This window comes from Artemia franciscana, chromosome 20 (genome assembly GCF_032884065.1).
Source record: "Artemia franciscana chromosome 20, ASM3288406v1, whole genome shotgun sequence".
In the NCBI taxonomy this organism is placed as follows: Eukaryota; Metazoa; Arthropoda; class Branchiopoda; order Anostraca; family Artemiidae; genus Artemia; species Artemia franciscana.
This window is the reverse complement of record NC_088882.1, coordinates 25101703-25115458: the sequence shown is the minus strand read 5'-3', so window position 1 is coordinate 25115458 and position 13756 is coordinate 25101703. Positions and strand designations below refer to the sequence as shown.

General features: G+C 34.1%; 1 protein-coding gene across 1 annotated transcript in view; it reads right to left on the bottom strand.

Moving 5' to 3' along the window:
* LOC136039953 (E3 ubiquitin-protein ligase RBBP6-like) overlaps positions 1-13756 on the bottom strand; it is an 89020-nt gene that overhangs the window by 13254 nt on the left and 62010 nt on the right. Inside the window, exons 10-14 of the mRNA XM_065723964.1 lie at positions 12921-13307; positions 11090-11417; positions 6831-7058; positions 3112-3340; positions 1605-1889 (exon numbers count right to left, since the gene is read on the bottom strand). Of these exons, the coding sequence (XP_065580036.1) occupies positions 1605-1889; positions 3112-3340; positions 6831-7058; positions 11090-11417; positions 12921-13307 (1457 nt within the window). The remainder of the gene's footprint in view (positions 1-1604; positions 1890-3111; positions 3341-6830; positions 7059-11089; positions 11418-12920; positions 13308-13756) is intronic.

Here is a 13756-nt window from a genome sequence, read left to right as displayed (position 1 = left end):
TTTATAATAAATTATTGGTTTGTTTTTAGTACACCGGGGAATAAAAAAAAAAATATTTGAATTTTTTAATGTTTTTAGTTAGAGTTTGTAGTGTTTTGTAAAGCACTGCCAATAACAAAGTTGTCGCTGAAGAACAAATAACCTTGTTGCTTACATCAAATATTATCAATCGTTTGCTTTGTATACCTTTGTTAGTGCCTACTATTCTCAGTTCATCACATTTTTCCCTTATAGCAGACTTCATATTCTTTTCTGTATTTACACATTACCAATATTTTAATCTATGCCCATAGTTTAGCCTTACTTTTCGGCCATTTTCAATGTGTTACAAAAATTGCAAGAGCGTCAAAATTCCTCTATTTAATTCTATTCCCTTCAATGTCACCCCATCCTTCTCCCCTTCCTGTCAATTTAATCACATGATAAATAGAACACCTTAGATTCACTTTTTTTTATTCTTATTTGATCATTCCTACCTTGGATTGTATTTTTACTCATTATTCCTAACCTCTACAAGCTAGCCTTCATGTTGTCAGTTTTTACCTTTCTTTCTTATTTCTTTGTATTAATTATATGCTTCTCGTAGCTCTGAATAAGTAATTGACGGATTATACGCATGAAAAAGTAAACAAATCAAAATATTGGAACAGGCCAAAACTTATTCATTTGCTTGATGATGGGATTTTACTCGTAGTTTTTACTTGCTAGACTACAAAAGAAATATCATTGAAATCTCATGGAGCCAAAAAGAAATCTCATTGAAATCTCATGGAGCCGAACAGAAATATCATTGAAATAATGTTACAACCGCATTTAATATCACAAATATGACTACAATGAAGATAGATATTATACTAAATCTGCTATTTTAAACTATAGCCACTTAAAGCTTTTTGCATGCTGATTGGTGTTCGTGTGCCTAATAATCATTCCAAAAATGGGATATAATTACTATATGCTCTATTACGACACGCAGATTGTAGAGCATTTATTAAGAATCCCTTTTTATCAGGTTGTTGAGGTAGGCGAGTTTATGATATGGAAATTGAGCTGCAATAATAATTCAAGGAGGAACATGCTCTTACGATATAGTTGAAAGTTTATATTAAACTCTATATTATATATTATATTTTATTAAATAATATATTATACCATATTTATATTATATTATCTTTATATCATATTATGTTTATATTAAGTTTATATTAGGTACCTTTATAAACTACTGAACCTTTATTTATATACTTTATGTAACTTTTATACCGTCTGGCCTTTTATACAGAGTAGGCAATTTTGTTTGCCTACTCTGTAACAATTTATATATATATTTTTTTTTTAGAGTGCCTGAAGTGCTTTTGCTTGTAGTGTTAAATAGCTGATGGAGTTAGATGCTAGAATTGAGAGAAAGGCAGATGGGAGAGACAAAGAGAGAGAGAGAGAGAGGGAGAGAGAGAGAGAGAGAGAGAGAGAGAGAGAGAGAGAGAGAGAGAGAGAGAGAGAGAGAGAGAGAGAGAGAGAGAGAGAGAGAGAGAGAGAGAGAGAGAGAGAGAGAGAGAGAGAGAGAGAGATGGAGACTAGTAAACGACAAACAAAATGGAAATTACCTTTTCTTTTTTAGCTTTCTCTTTAATTTTTTTCTTCTTTTCTACACTCTCCGATCTTTCTCTGGAATATCTGTCATACGAAACCGATCGATACTTCTCAACAGAATTCTTCCTTCTTTCTGAGGATCTATCCCGTTTCTTTTTAACAGGGGTAATATCCCTGTATTTCCGCTCTGGTAATCGATCATCACGAGATGGGCGTCGCTCTGGAGAGTATTCTCGATATTTGCTTGTGGCTGGAGAACGGGTCCTCCGTTTCGGGGAACGAGATTTATAACTCTCTCCCTAAACAAAAATGAAAATACACAGTTAAAGAGTAAGAAGTGTTTATGCATCCATTACAAGACAAAATGGAATTTATTTCACAAAGAACAGGAAATACTACGAAACAGTTCATACCAATAAAACAGAATCAGAGCTGTTCAGAGGGGTAGAATGTAGGAAAACCTGCCATTGATCTGAAGAAGCTTCAAACTGAAGTTTTATGTTTCCTTCTTTATCAAAATGTTATTCCCATCTGATCCTATTAGGGCAATTTATAAATATCTCCCTAAGAAGAAATTAAAACAAATATTTAAAGGGCAAGAAGCATTGACCTATTCATGAAAATAAAAAATGAATTCATTTCACATGAAAAAATACAAAATACGAAGCACGTCATACCAGTTGGGCCAGGTCAAAGCTGCTCAAAGGACTAGAGCCCAAGGGAAAATCCTATAGGTCTCGAAGGGTTGAAATTGAAGCAGAATGTGTTACTGAGAAAAAAGACCTACACGTGTCAATTTTTTAAAATTGAAGCTTTATTTTCCCTAATTTATCGAAATTTTACCTTCATTCAGCTCCAATAAAGACAACTGGGCCTACATTGATATAAAAATGTCAATGTATTTCGCATTTTGTCCAGAATTAAATGAAACCGATTTTTAAAAAAGCAAAACCTTGAATCTTTTACGAGAAAAAAAATACTACTTGTAAAAAGAGGGATTCCACCACATACGCTTTGTAAACTAGTCCAAGCCTAACACCAATGAGTGGGTAAGGATAAAATAGATGGGTGTTGCAGGTCTTCAGTTGTCGTACTATGCCCTAATCCTGCTTATCCAAGCGTCAACATTTCCTTACAAGTTTATAATATTTATGTAATTGAGGATTAAATTTGTATTAAAAAACTTTAAACGTCTGCGTTGTGCATGTACCAATCTCCTGATTCGATATCTTCGGCCGGGAGTGCAATGCGTGGTTGAGGGCAAATCATCCCACACTTCCCTTTTTTCCCCTAGATTTCTCCAGGCATCCAATTAGAGCTGGGTCTACTCTAAATTAGCTAACAGGGTCACACCAACGACCCCCATTCCAAACCAAATAACCAGTGACGTTAGGACTTGAACCCCTGACCTCAGAATTTCAAGTTCAGAACGTTCACCACTCGGGTAGGACCCATAATTTTTCTAATTAAACGAATATTAAAATTATGAGAGTTAGTATTATGACGGAGCTATGAACTCACCCTTCTTGGACTTCTTCTGACAGGAGACCTGGGAGGGCTTCTTTCATCAAAGTCATGCGGGGGAGGAGGTGGGAACCTTCTTTTTGTATAAGATTCCTCAACGTAATCCCCAGGTGGCGGAGGTAGGGTTGGACCAGGATACTGCCCTTGATAACGTCTATCCTCCATATACCCATTGTTGTTATAACCTCCTCTTCGTCCATAGCGGCCTCTTCCACCACCTCTATACCTATAAATACAAAAGGAATACAGCTTCCCCAATACAAATATTGTAGCGCTAAAATTAAGTCGCAGCAATAGTCAGTAGATTTTGTCAAAGGAAAACGAAAGCAAGAAGGCTAGATTTTTTTCCAAGGAAGCGGATTAACATTTGATATTTTGGGGTCATACCAAACACGTTATTTTGCGTCGGGACTTTTTTTGAACGTAAGTGATAATGTTTATCTTTATTTTGTTAGTATTATATGGATATTTAACTGTTATATTTCTTATCACCCGATTGTTCATAAAAAAAAAGTAGACTAGAAATACTAAGGAAGAAAGGGAGGCAACACTGACCCCCACTAATTCTATTAAGACAAGCTTTAGCTTCAATTATGACTTGCAAAGAATGCTATGTCCATCCTTCCGAGTTGGTTGTGTTACAGATAATAATTTTCCAAAGGGTGGGTGGCAAGCCGACTCCACAGAACAATTTTTCGAGTCGCAAAAAATTTGTAAAATAAAACACATTCCGCCACCGCTAGGTGTTCAGGTTAAGATCTTAAGTTTAATTTTTTAGCCAGGCAATTTATGTTGTCACTGGTCAATGTATTAATTAGATGCTATATTGGTCTAAGTACGGACCACGCATAATAGCAGGCTGTCATATAAGTTTGTTTAAACAGATTTAAGAATTAGACCATTAGTTGCGTATGGGAACACTGTGTATGTGTATAGGTAACATGGACAAGCGTAGGTGGTTGAACACTTGCCTTTAATTTCAAACATAGCTTTAGAAGAATCTATCAAATATTTTAATTTCACAAAATTTCGTTCATCAAATAGCAGACTTTTTACTCAAATATGTAAGAAAATGGGGACCTTTAAAAACCCTCCTTGTGTATCGTAATTCACGTTGGCTTTCAAAAAGAACGGTTGTTTAACTTAAAAGATTAAGTTGTGTTATTTCTAAATATACACATCATACAAAAAGACTACAATAATTCGATTTAAGGACACATTCAATGATTTCAAGTAGTTAATAAAATTAGTATATTTTGTCATATATTCGCTATACTCAGCGAATTGAATTTAAATTTGCAAGGCTCTGGGTTAAATATTTTCCAAAGAAAAATCAATACAATAATTAAAAAATGATTTTAGAAGTAACATCTTGAATTAAATCTTGAGTTAAATATTTTCCAAAGAAAAATCGATACAATAATTAAAAATGATTTTAGAAGTAACATCTTGAGGACATAAATTTTAAATCTTACGAAATATCGTACAAAATATTATACGTCGATTAAAGACCCTTTTTTGTTGAAATTGAAAAGGACAAAATGTTTAATTGTAGACCTACTGTCGAAAGGAGCATCCAAACATAAGCAAAAAAGCAATTTAGTTTTTAATGAATTCTGTCGTCAATTAAGTGTGTCATGTTGCGTTTTACGTTCAAGCAAGCTGCGTTCTCAGCCATGCTGCGATATACTTACGTGGAGCTCCAACGGCGTCAATAAAGTTAATAAGTTTTTCATTAAAGATCGAATCAAGTTTGTCCCACTCGCACAAAGATTTCACCTTTTTGACTTTACAGCAATTTTTCTTAGAAAGTCAGAAATAGTCAAACATGGAGCTAAGAAAACCATTTTTTAAGCATTTTTCCCTTTCAATAATAAATGAAAATATTTTTATGTTTATTTCACCAAGCAAAATATTTAAAAGAGTATACTTTAATTTATAGTTTTATTTATTATTTTTATTAATGATTTTATTTATATGTATACTATTTTATTTATACTATACTTTATTTTTATCTATACTTATTTACTTGAAAATTTTTCACACATCTTTTGCTATTGGTTGAACTTTGCAGACTTTCTTGTAAAGTTCAATAAGTTCAACTTTTTTCCAACAGCAACAAAGTCAACAAAGTTATGGGAAAAAACGGTTTATTAACTTTGTGGACAACCTTATTAACTTTATTGACGCCGTGGGAACTCCGGATTACGGGCACAATTTGAATGTTGACCCATGTTATATACAGTTTGAGAATAAAATTAACACAATTATTTCCTAGTCTGACATTGATACGACATAAAAAAAACAATCAAAAGCTACAATTTTAAAAGATGATAACTGTAATTTTTTTATTTACTAACACGTCCCTTATATGAACATTATTTTCTCATCTGACATTGATATGGCATAAAAAAAAAACAATCAAAATAGATATACTTCATTTATTACAATTTTAAAGCAAGATAACTGTCAATCTTTTGTTTACTAATTATTATTTATTATTTAAGAATTAACGACGCTTCTTGACTACTAAGGTCCCTGCGTCGGCCCTGTAGTGCATTCCTGCAGCGTGATTCGATCTCTGGGCCCCGTATTACCAAGCTAAGGTCAAATCCACTGCGCCACCACGGGACTTTGTTTACTAATTTAAGAATTAACGACGCTTCTTGACTACTAAGGTCCCTGCGTCGGCCCTGCAGTGCATTCCTGCAGCGTGATTCGATCTCTGGGTCCTGTATTACCAAGCTAAGGTCAAATCCACTGCGCCACGACAGGACTTTGTTTACTAGTTTAAGAATTAACAACGCTTCTTGACTACTAAGGTCCCTGCGTCGGCCCTGCAGTGCATTCCTGCAGCGTGATTCGATCTCTGGGTCCCGTATTACCAAGCTAAGGTCAAATCCACTGCGCCACCACAGGACTTTGTTTACTAGTTTAAGAATTAACAACGCTTCTTGACTACTAAGGTCCCTGCGTCGGCCCTGCAGTGCATTCCTGCAGCGTGATTCGATTTCTGGGTCCCGTATTACCAAGCTAAGGTCAAATCCACTGCACCACCACAGGACTCTTTGTTTACTAATACGTTCCTCATATAACTATTTTGAAATTTTTGCGTAAACATATAACTGATAACTCATATAACATTTGATAAGGTGGGTCGCAAAAAAAAAAAAAAATTAAAAGCTGGGGAAAAAAAAGTCTGGGAAAGGCTATTATAGAGCATTCTTCAGGTAATGACAGCTTGTTTTTGAATAAATTAAGAATCAATTTAACCTAAAAGCAGCTGTGCTTTGGACAGAAACCTCCATTAATACCACACAGCCAGCGGAAATCTGGTTTCATGAGCCCAACAAATACCAGCTTTCTCTTCTAATTTTTCTGCTTCTTGTCAAGTGTCTAAATTCACTGTAAAAGTGCCAGAAACCCATAAGACATTTTAATGTCTAGCGATGCTGTAAGGAGTGTAGAAACAATTTCAAAGTAAACGAATTATTTTAGAAATAATTGATTGTCGGGAAAAAATTTTCTGTCAAGAATGAGACACTAAGATATATCGATTTGGAAATTAATATTGGCTGTCATTATTTTCCTAAAAGAAATCGAAGGTTGCCAGCAGAAAATAGAAAAATATCACGTAATGTACAGATGAAAAAAAGAAAAGAAGAAAGGAATTGCTAAAATATCTATAAACTAAAGAATCTTTTAATTTGGCTTACCCATCAGGTTGATAATAAGGCCTTTGTTCATAGCGTCCTCTCGGGTAATGTGGTGGTCCTGATGGCCAAACTGGCTGAGCCATGGGAGGATGAGGAGGAAAAACTGGACCAGGGGGATACATAGGGGGTGGCAAATTCGCTGGTGGGACCGGAAATGGTGGTTGATACGATCCTGGTGGTACATCATAGGCTGGTCGTTGAACTTGAGGATAAGTATGTGGTCTTTGTCTGAAAATTATGAAAAATTAAACTAAAAACTTCATTTCCATTAAAAAAAATCCCATCTTAAAATGGTTGGAAATAATGAGTAGGTTGTAAATAGAAAATTAGCACATCATAAAGAAAATACTAGTTTCTCAACAAAGTTCAAGCATTTCTAACTCAGAAATATTGAGCCAAAGTTACTTTGCTACTAAATAAAATATAAGTCTTTTTCTAATGCGATAAAATGAAATTTCTCTGAAATAAAATATAAATGCTGATGAACAATGGCGTTTCACCATTTCTTCATTATACATATAAAACAACCATTTATTCTTTATACAAATAAAACAACAATTTCGGTAATGAAGCTCTGCTACTGAAACCAGCGTCTGATGTCACTGTTGCGAGAGACTGTTACCAAAAAGTAGGCATCGGGATAGAAGAAACTCAACCATATAATCAAAACACCTCCAGGGGTACAAATTCAGTTTTAGAATATTACAATTTTTTTTGAAAACCACATGAAATAAATACAAAACTTAATGCTTGAATAATTCTCATAGAAAAGTCATTGTAATGAGCAGAATATCTTTTTGTGACAACTTTACCAAAGTTGTTCTATAAAACAGTTTCTTTTTGTATTATTTAGGTCTAAGCACTTGCTTATCTTATTATAAATAATCTTTAATATCAGTACTTGCGCGGCGTAGTTAGACACACTCAAGATAACAAACTTTATGCCTAGATTTTAACTTTTTTCCAATTTGTCTATTTTCCTAGCCTTGTCTTTAATGAAAGTACAAAAAAAGTAGTTTCCAAAATCAGAGAGGGGGGGGGGATAACAACTACTTAAAAATTATTTTTCAATGAAAAAAAAAAATCGGAATATAGTGGGGGGGGGAGCAAATAAATATACAGGACGTAATTTTAGATCTGTTTTGTGCTTTTGCTAAACGCTAGTTTTTAGACCTCTACAGGTACTAGAAAATATCATAAGCATCTTTTCTCTGGTAATACTTTAGTAACTTCTTTTATTTAGTTATTATTACTTTTTCGCACGATCATAATCATGTGTAAGGTTACAGTAAATTTGCTCACTGTAAATTTTAAGTTATTAAACGGTTATAATTGCTGTCAAGAATATCTTTTACCTTTCTTTAATTTCATATTCAAATGAATCACAGAAGCAAAGTTTTCTTTAAAATGGAGAAAGCACCAAAGCATAAATTTAGTAGCACTCCTGGATAACATATTAGGCTAATTTCCACAGTATTTCTTTTAAATTAGGAGTATGTCGTTGACCTCTTTCAGAATCTGTTGGGCAAGAAAGTGAATTAGACTGGATAATGTTTTCCAGCCACTGTGTGGCTGTGACTGGACTACTGTGTTCCAGCCACTGTATTGTCATCATGGCAGTAATAGCTGCTGTTCTATTTTTTTTGATTATTACTAAGTCTGAAGAATTTTTAAATTTAAAAATGTAAATATAATGTTCGCTCTACTTTTGACTGCGCAACTCTTTTTATCTTATCCTGTCAGTATCTCCAATTCGGTAAGATTGGTTATATAGCTTTGTGTTGCCTTTTTTATACAAGAGAAATCAATCCTCAGAGGACACTTAGAAATGTATTAGAAATGTGTTAGAAATGTGTTAGAAATGTATTAGAAATGTATTAGAAATGTGTTAAAAATGTGTTAGAAATGTGTTAGAAATGTATTCGGGAGAGGAGGGAAGGCGTGAAAATATTTTGAAACAGAATAAAACATGTGATTAATCAAAAATTATGGGAAGTAATCAGACATCGAAGGATTCGGGACCCCTATTTACATGCTTAGTCCTTGTTAAATATTGTAGTAATAAAAGATCAAGCTAACCTAGAAGTATCTGCCTATCTGGAAAAGATGATGTTGAATCCTCGATAAACCATGCGGTTCATTTTAGTAATGTAAAAAACACTTGCTATTTCTAATTCTGAGTTTTACAACCACTTTTTCGATAATTTTTTCAAAGATTCGACTACCAAATCGCAAGCACAAATCATTGAGACTGGTCTAAGCTGGCATTACCGATGATGATAAAAATACCAATCCAAGTTATTGGAGTCAACATAGTTTGTAGTATGGTCTCAAGTCTTTTTGCCCTTTTATGGAATTGATCGAACTTTAATATAATCTTCTCGACGTCTTTTGTCTCATCTCTATATATGAGACATGCATGCACAAGATGATATGCATGTGTCACACTTGATACGCACGTGAATGTTCTGCTTACTAAAGAACTGCAACTAAATGTAAATACAAATTTTTGAGGAGACAACTTTTCTCCCATTAAACTTGCTAAAGCTAAATCTTCCATTATCTACAGCACCCCCTTTCTTATAATTTTACATTTTCTTACACACATTCATAGGAAATTGTAAACAGTTGGTTCATTGCCTTTGCAATGTTTCGCTGAGAAATTCGTGTTTTAAATTATTAATCAAAAATTCAGAAATTCCTTTGAGAGTTTAAATAAAATGAGCATCCCTATCAAACGACCCTTGTCTTGCATAATATTATATATATATATATATATATATATATATATATATATATATATATATATATATATATATATATATATATATATATATATATATATACTATTAAATGCTTTTTCTAATATTAGAAAAAAAAACTAAGCACAAACCAGGGGCTAATTTATACTAATTATCAGACATGAAAGTACACATTGTATGCCTGTTAGGGACAACACTTCGAACTGAATAAAGACAGTAAAATCAATAATTTTACCAACATTAGAAACTGAAAAACGCTGTCTGAGGATCCCTCCTCCCCCAATAATATCTTTAAATTCGTATAAATACGGGTAAATGGCCCAAAATTACTTTCATAGATATCTATTGCTTAATATATTGCCTAATATAACCATAGCCATCTATTACCATAGACAGCCTAGAATTATTTTTTTTAAAACATAAAACTAAAATCTGATTTCAAAATTTCTATTTATTCCCCCTTGCATAATTTTTTCTATCTGTTTGTTTATAGGATGATAGCAATAAGAGACATTTCTAATGAAGAAAGGCGGTAAAGCCAGTGGTTGTTAAATATACCCATAGATTACCAAAATTACTATAGCCTAGATAACTTAACCACAGATATATGTTAACTAATATATTGCCTAACCTAGCCATAGTCATCTATAACCATAGATGGCCTAAAATAACTTTTTTATAAACATAAAACTAAAACCTAATTTCAAATACTTAATTTTTTGTCCCTTGCTTAAAGTACTTTCTGATTGATTATAAGATGATAACAACGAGTGAAATTTCTAATGAAGATAGGCGGCAAACCCAGTGATTCTTAAATATACCCATAGGTTACCTAAATTACTATAGCCTAGAAAACCTAACCACAAGTATATGTTACCTAATACATTGTGTAGCCTAAATCACAGCTATGTATCGATAATCTAAAATATATATTTTTTAAATATAAAACTAAAATCTTATTTCCAAATATTTAATTTGTTTCTCCCTTGCTTAAAGCATTTTCCGTGTGTTTATAAGATGAGAATAGATAGACAAATTTGTGATAAAAATAGACGACAGAGCCAGTGATTGTTAAATACACCCATAGAATTACTCCTACTACTACTAGCAACTGACTGCAGCACCAAGTCACCTGAGGCCAACACAGATACGCACGTTCCTCCTCCGTCCCACGTCCATAGATTACATATTACAATGGATTGTAAGAAGACTACATCTGTGAGATTTTCACCAATAGAAGATTCAAGACCAACTGAACTGTACTTCCAACTTTTAGCTCCGACTAGGTAGCTCTAAATCTGCTTGGGTATAATCTAACATGAAGCATTAACTTAACCATAAACAGGTAATACCACTTTATTTGTTAATAAACAATGTTTTCACTTAAGTACACTCCCAAACATTTAATTTAGCCTTTCGTTTCTTCGTTGTACTTAATCTACATAAAATAGTATTATTGAGAGCTATCCAGACTCCTTTATTAAGACCTTTGTTTACCTTTCTGGAGAGTAGGGTGGGTATCGTCTTGTAGGTGACTGTCTTGGTGACCGATATGGGCTACGAGACCTGGATCTTGCCGGCGTCCATTTTTTCAGATGAGGTGAACGAGACCTTGATCTGCTCCTTCGTTTGTATGGTGATGGAGATCTGGAGTATGACTTCTTCTTTATTGGAGTTCGACTTCGACCACGTCTAGGACTGTAGCTTCGAGAACGGGAACGTGACCTCGAGCGAGAACGTCTCAATTTTCTTATTCTGTCTCTTTCTTCCTTTTCCTTCATTGCACGCTCAAAGGCAGCAACAGGGTCATCTATGATTGAAGTCGCTGAGAAAAAAAAGTAGAAAAATAATAAATATATTGTAAATTCCGAAAGATTAATTATGGATAAAGTTAGTTAGCAAAAGAATTCCGTACGCAATCAGGGAATATACAACTCAAGGCGCACGGATCCAATAAAATTTTTTGTCTATAAAAAAATCAACACCACCAGATTCATTTTACTTAGCTTCTTTTCCCCTATTTTGTCATCATCAGTAATTAGACAAATCTTGGAACACAATTTTACATTTCTTTAGCTTTTACTAAGAAAAAACTTAACTTTCCACTAAAGACATACCGATCAAACTGAGTATATGCCCCAAACTTCCCAGCCTCTGATCAGCTCATAAATGCAAACCCCTTATCCCCTTAGTTATCAACACTTGTCGCAGTACAATTGCTTGATTATGTGGAAAAAACAATCTGTATTAAGATCTATACTGCATTTTTCTAATGATTGCCCTTGAGCTTTGTTGATGGTGATTGCAAATGCTAATCGAATTGGGAATGGTAATTATTTGGAATTTGGAAATTATTGCAAAGTATTTGGACAGCGCCCCTAAGCCTAACCTTACCCCCCCTCCCTAATGTACAAGTACATAGCCCAAATTATACAGGTCCACTGCATTCTGTCACCCGTCATTTGTCTTCTTTATGAAACCAGTTTAATGAGTAACCCGATTAAAACGTTTCACTGGAGCAGTATTTTTCAGTGAGTTGTAATTTTGATGCTATTGATTACAATCAAATACATTGTAGTAGCTTTACATCTTTGCCGAGATGCAAATATGATGACAAGATTGTGACAAGGTGTTGACAAATAAAGCATTGGATTCAATGGTTTAAATTATTATAAATGAAGTCATGACAATACAAAAGACTGTTTGGAAGTGTCACACTCGAAAGAGCAAATTTTAAGGTGTGCATCGAGCACTACAAATAATATTAATGATCGCCACAAAATAAGAGCTATATCTGTATGTGCAAGTAGAGAAAATTAGTAGCCTTAAACTGGTTATAGTCACAAAAAGGTTACCCAAAGTAAGTTATAGTCACCCAAAGTAAATTATGAGCTAAATATGCTGTAAGTTTGAAGCAGTAGAGTAAAAATTGTGATTTCAATCATTTTCAATAGATACTACGAGGGATCGTTTCATTATTTGGTAGCACTGGAAGTCATGATAAACAGGATAGCAAGGTGTAAAACACAAACTATCTTAGGCATCAGAGCCATCCTACTGGGAAATTACCAGATTGAATTTTAAAGTTGATCTAGATTTATATTGCGTGCGGATACTAGCCTAGTGTTTCTGTAGTAAAAGCACTTGCTCATAGACAAATGCGTGCTTATATAAAGCGCAGTATTAATTAGGTCTCCATGCAAGCTCAAAGGAGAATTACCTTAAGTAATCCTCATACTTTTTTAAATGCTTGAGACTTGGACCTCATAGCGAGCCTGAATAAATAATACTTAAAAGCTAAAAAGAAAAAAAAAGTGGCGTTTCTTACCCGTTACGTTAGTGGCATTACCAGTGCCAGGCGGTATGGTTGGCGGAGGAGCAGTCAAGTTGGGTGGTGGCAAGTTCAAAGGTGGCAAGGTCCCAGGTGGAACTAGTTGCTCTGTAGGAGGTGCATGGCTTTTTAGTACCAACACTGGGCCAACCCCAGGAGGTGCGATAGGTGGTGCTCGACTTGGTGGTAAATGAACTGGTGGTTGAACCACTGGCGGTGGAAAAGCTACTGAGGGAGGAGTTCTACGTCGCTCATCGTAAGTTGGCGTGCGACCAGCCTCTTGTCTGGGCTCAATAGCTTGCTTCTGAGAAGGCGACATTACTATTGGCGGGGCCACGGGCTCTGGTATATTCAGCGGTGGCGGTGATTTCACTTTTGAGGGTGCTGGAAAATTAATCGTTTAAAAAAATGATTTAGTTAAATTCTACGTATTTAAAAAAAAAGTTTAATGGTATGAGCTAATTTTTTTTTGCAAAGTCGACAGCAAACCCATTATAATAGCATAAACATGGTAGTAGTAGTATTGATTTATTAACCAAAGGAAATAACACAGAAAAAATCAATCGGTAGCACACCAAAAGCGTTGCTTGCGAGGGTGTGTTACTAACAAAAAAGAACAAAAATAGAAAAGAAAAAAAAAAAAAAAAACAATGAGTTAATCTAAAATGAGCAGAAAGGTGAAACCGTGTACCGAGAAAAAAAAATTACATAAATAATTCATACACAATCAAACAAAATAATATCATGATCCCGAAGCAAAAAAAAGAAAAAAAAAACAATAAATAATTATTTCCAGTATTAAGTCAATTAATCTCAATCTATTTCAAAGGTAT